Source organism: Harpegnathos saltator, unplaced genomic scaffold (genome assembly GCF_003227715.2).
Source record: "Harpegnathos saltator strain DR-91 unplaced genomic scaffold, Hsal_v8.6 scaffold521, whole genome shotgun sequence".
Taxonomy (NCBI): domain Eukaryota; kingdom Metazoa; phylum Arthropoda; class Insecta; order Hymenoptera; family Formicidae; genus Harpegnathos; species Harpegnathos saltator.
In genome coordinates, this window is record NW_020230340.1 from 20232 (window position 1) to 24737 (window position 4506).

General features: G+C 33.4%; 1 protein-coding gene across 2 annotated transcripts; it reads right to left on the reverse strand.

Annotated features, from left to right (window-relative positions):
* Positions 1-2221: 2221 nt before the first annotated feature.
* Positions 2222-3521, reverse strand: LOC112589488 (uncharacterized). Of its 2 annotated transcripts, none has more exons than XM_025302980.1 (5): positions 3379-3521; positions 3097-3260; positions 2887-3022; positions 2646-2773; positions 2222-2406 (listed from the first exon to the last, which is right to left on the reverse strand). In XM_025302980.1, the coding sequence occupies exons 1-3, from the start codon at positions 3470-3472 to the stop codon at positions 2957-2959; spliced, it is 324 nt and encodes a 107-aa protein (XP_025158765.1). In that variant the 5' UTR covers positions 3473-3521; the 3' UTR covers positions 2222-2406; positions 2646-2773; positions 2887-2956. The 2 variants fall into 2 exon arrangements, with proteins under 2 accessions (XP_025158765.1, XP_025158764.1); XM_025302979.1 differs by having other exon boundaries at positions 2222-2504.
* Between the last annotated feature and the right edge of the window lie 985 nt (positions 3522-4506).

Below are 4506 nucleotides of genomic sequence, written 5' to 3' on the forward strand. Positions count from 1 at the left end.
AAATATACCGACTTGCGCTTTTCTAAACATAATATCGTCGTGTTGTAGCTCTGATTTATCATTTTAGCCTATCTTTCAATTGCTTCTTAATATATGCTATCATCTATACATTGTCATTAACTTTCAACGCAATCGAAATCTTAAAATCTTTAAGAATTTTCATCTCAGGACTGAGGCTAACCAGAGACTCGCGCTTTTCTAGACATAATATCATTGTATTATAGTTCTAACTTATTATTTTACTTGGCCTTTCAATTGTTTCTCAACATGTGTTGTCGCCTATACCTTGTCATAAATTTCATTGCAGTAGAAATGTCTCAATCTTCCACATCTTACATATAAGACACGAGACATCTTGAAAAGTGATTGAGAGGCAAACTTAAATAATAAATTGGAACTATATCGCAAGGATTATGTTTAAAAAAGCATGAGTCATTGTGTAATCTCAGCCTTGAGATAAAAATTCATATATTGATTGCGATGAAATTAACGACATAGTACAAGAGACATCATACCGTGGGCAACGACCAAAGGACAAACTAATATAATAAATTAGAGTTCCATTACAACAATATTATACATGGAAAAATGTGAGTCTATACAGTTAACGAAAATTTAGGGAAAATGTTTAAAATTGAGAAATTTCTGCTGCAATGAAATTTATTACAATAGGAACAACAAATGTTGAGAAGCTATTGAGGCCAAATAAAATATTAAATTAGATACTACATCCTAAAGGAGGAGCGCAACCTTTTCGTTCGCAGGAAAGGCGAATCTCATTCATACATGCGTGTCAGGGAACCGGTCCATAAAACATAAAAGTTTACGACTACGGTTATTTGTTTTCGATAAAGACAAGGATCCGCCATTCAGCACGCAGCCACTTTGAAAAAAATGTACCGCGCCGTTCGGTACGGCCGACGGTCATCTCTCGAATTATTCGTTCTCTCCCCAACCTCTCATAGAAATAACAAAAAATTCTATCGTACAGACAATCAACCGTTAGACAGTCAGTCGTTGGTCAGTCGATCAGTCGGACGTCTGGTAGAGATCTGAAAAATTTGCACCGAGTGAATCGTCAAGAAAATGGATATGGAAGAAATAGAAATCGAAACAGTTTTCAGAAAGATTAAAGAAAATCGCTACAAGCCCGCGGAATATGCCATAGTTGTAAGTAATGTGAAAAGTGTAATTTGAAAGTTTTGTGTGCGTGTGTATTATTTTCATACTTCGTCATTTGTATATTTGTCTCTTTTCAGTGCTTTTGTGAACGTGGAAAAGTGAAAATTACTAAACCAAATAGAACGAAAGGCTATTTTTCTATCGCTGAAAGGCAAAGAGTCCGTTCATCGAGGCACGGCATTACATATAAAATGCCGGGCATGTTAGCTGCCCAGCACGAAGCTGTAGTCCCGGCAGTAATAGTAAGCTTTTTATAAATATTCTATAATATAATAATTATTAATAATATTAATAATATTAATTTTTTCAGTGTTTCGGTGGGATCATGCCTATGCAACATACATTAAAATAGCAGGATACGTTAGTATAAGTGATCGTAAGATTAAACATTATTTTAGATTGGGGGAAAGAAATATAGATGAAGAAATCTTAAATGATTTATGGCACGGAAGAAATTTATATGATGTGTTTAATTTAAATGATTTATTTAATAATTATAAAAATGTAAAACCGGATGTAGAAGAAGATTGGTAAAGTAAAAAAATTTTTATAATATAAAATACGTGTGCATTTATTTTCTGAACCCTTATTTCCTCCCGGTGGGGTTTTAGCCGGTAAGAGTCCGGCATAACCCTCGCCTCCCCCCAAGAGGCGAGGGTATCCATGAGGATTTCCCCATCGTAAACAAAAAAAGAAATAAAATAATAATAATAAATAATTATATATATATATATTTGAACGTTATATTTTTTCAATATATTTTATGTAATACGATTTTTCTTTTAGCCATTATATAAAAATAATATATTTCAGTAAGAATCATATAATTTCTAGATGCTGTTACATATTGTTAATATAATTTAATAAAGTATAATAGTGAACAATATATTTGCTTATTTTTTAACTACATAAATACAATTATACAAAGTTTATTCAAAAAGAAAAAGTTTATACAAGGAAATAAATTTGTTTTGTGATAATTTTTAAAACATGTTTAAAAAATACATTTTTTAAGCTTTTTTTGATTATTACTATGTACTATTATTAAAGTTTTTAATAATATAACATGATTAAATCAAATTGGCTCTTTAGGCCGGAATCGTGAAAAATTCCGTGGCAGTCAACGTGTTAATCGATATTGGATTTACTTTTTGTCGGTACAGTCTTATGAAGATTCCACAAACTTCAGTGTGTAATCATCGCTTGCGGTAATAAGAACCGGATCTGCAGGATGGAAGACGAGTGCTCTAACAGCGTCAAAATGCGAACGTATATTTAGCATTCCATGTTTTTCTGAAGGTCTCCTTCGTGCTGGGAACCATCTGTGCAAGAAATCACCATCGCAACCATCATCGGGAACCATCGCAAGAAATAATATGTTAAGAGTATCAACAAATTGTAACTCTCACATAGCTGAAAAAAGCGATTCGACTGAAATACAGGGGAAAATTCTTGGAACTTACATCGTACGATATTTCTGCATCATTGTTAACACATAACTGTTCTAATTCTCCTAATTTCAGCATGGAATCACCGCCTTCTTTATTATTTGGGCGTCTTGGATCTTGTTGTAATTCTCTATGTAATAAATCTACAGGCATCATTAGATTATGTAATTATATGTGACAATATTACAAAATAGCTATTATTGTAACAGGTTTATATTTTATCCTAAAGTACACGAATAAAAAGGGATTTACTAACCCCTTTGAAGAATTCATTCATCCAGATGGATAGAACTAGGTGGCGATTCTTCAATTTCTGTGAGGAGATTTTATTCATTTAATACTTCTGCCTCTGCATCTGTATCAACATCTTTCGCCAGAAGGGGGATAGATGCCTGAAAAATAAGAAATTATGTTAACAAATAGCGTGAACAATATCATTAAAACTCAAGATAATAGTAAACGTTACTTTATTTGGTTTGGTATCCGTAATTGCATCATAAATTTCATCCTCTTCATCTCCTTCTTCCTCTTCCATGTCCATGTCTGTATGTCCCAAAAATTCAAAATTCGCTATAACAGCTGCTTCTGTATCTAATATCATTGCTTTTCTGCTATAGAAGATGGCTGTTGCTGAAACAATAAATCACATATAAATGTATAACAGAATCGTAACTATCCTAACACAGCTTAATTCTCTTAATTAAGTTCATATTATTTTAAAAATATAAACGTGTTTATTTATCTCTACCTTTTTCGGATGTCCCCTGGAGTATAAGACTTACATCGGATGATTCTTGTCTGTTCTGTGTTCCCTCATTTCCATTTAATGCTGGAGTATCCATTTCATCTGAGTCTGTATTATTATAACACAGGTTGCGTGAAAAGTTCCCAGAGCGAAACTGAAATAAAGAATACCTAATTCTAGAAATGATTTTATTCTTCAATATAGTCTCCATTAACTTCAATACACTTGGCCCGATGGCTCTCCAATAATTTTATTCCATCACGGAAGTGTGTTTCTGGAAGGTCTGCGAAATATGCCTCTACGGCTGCTATAGCTTCTTCATTCGACAAAAAAATGCTTTCCACGGAGGAATTGTTTCAGGCTTCGGAACAGATAGAAGTCGCTGGGTGCCAAATTTGGCGAATACGGTGGATGATCAAGCAATTTGTACTTCAGTTCATTGAATTTAGACATTGACAAAACACTTTTGTAAGCAGGTGCGTTGTCTTGGTGAAAAATGATTTGTTTGTGTTGCAAACCAGGTCTTTTCTCATGAATTTTTGCATCCAAATGATCCAAAAGGTTACAATAATATTCAGAGTTAATTGTTTTACTTTTTTCCAGATAGTCAATTAACAAAATCCTTTCAGTATCCCAAAAAACTGATGTCAAAACCTTTTTTGCCGATCTTTTATGCTTTGTTTGCTTTGTAGCTGAACATCTAGCTTCAGTTCACTGTAAACGTTCCTGTTTCAATTTAGGATCATGGTGATAGATCCAAGTCTCATCCAGTTATATAACGACGCACAAAATTGATTTTATTCTTCTTAAGACGATCCAAATGACGCTGAGAAATTTGCTTTCAAGCGAGTTTTTGTTGAATTTGTTAACTTATGCGGCACCACTTTTCCAAACACCTTTTTCATTTATAATTCTTTATGCAAAATATGCCGTATCCGTTCATCTGAAATGCCTATGGTATGAGCAATTTCACGCGTAGTCACATTTGGATCTTCAGAAACAATAACATGTATTTGCTCAATGATTTCTAGTGCTGATGCGCTTTTTGGATGTCCACTGCGTGGATCATCTTCAATGCTTGTACAACCACGTTGAAACTCAAGTATCCACTTACAAATCATTGTTTTTGAA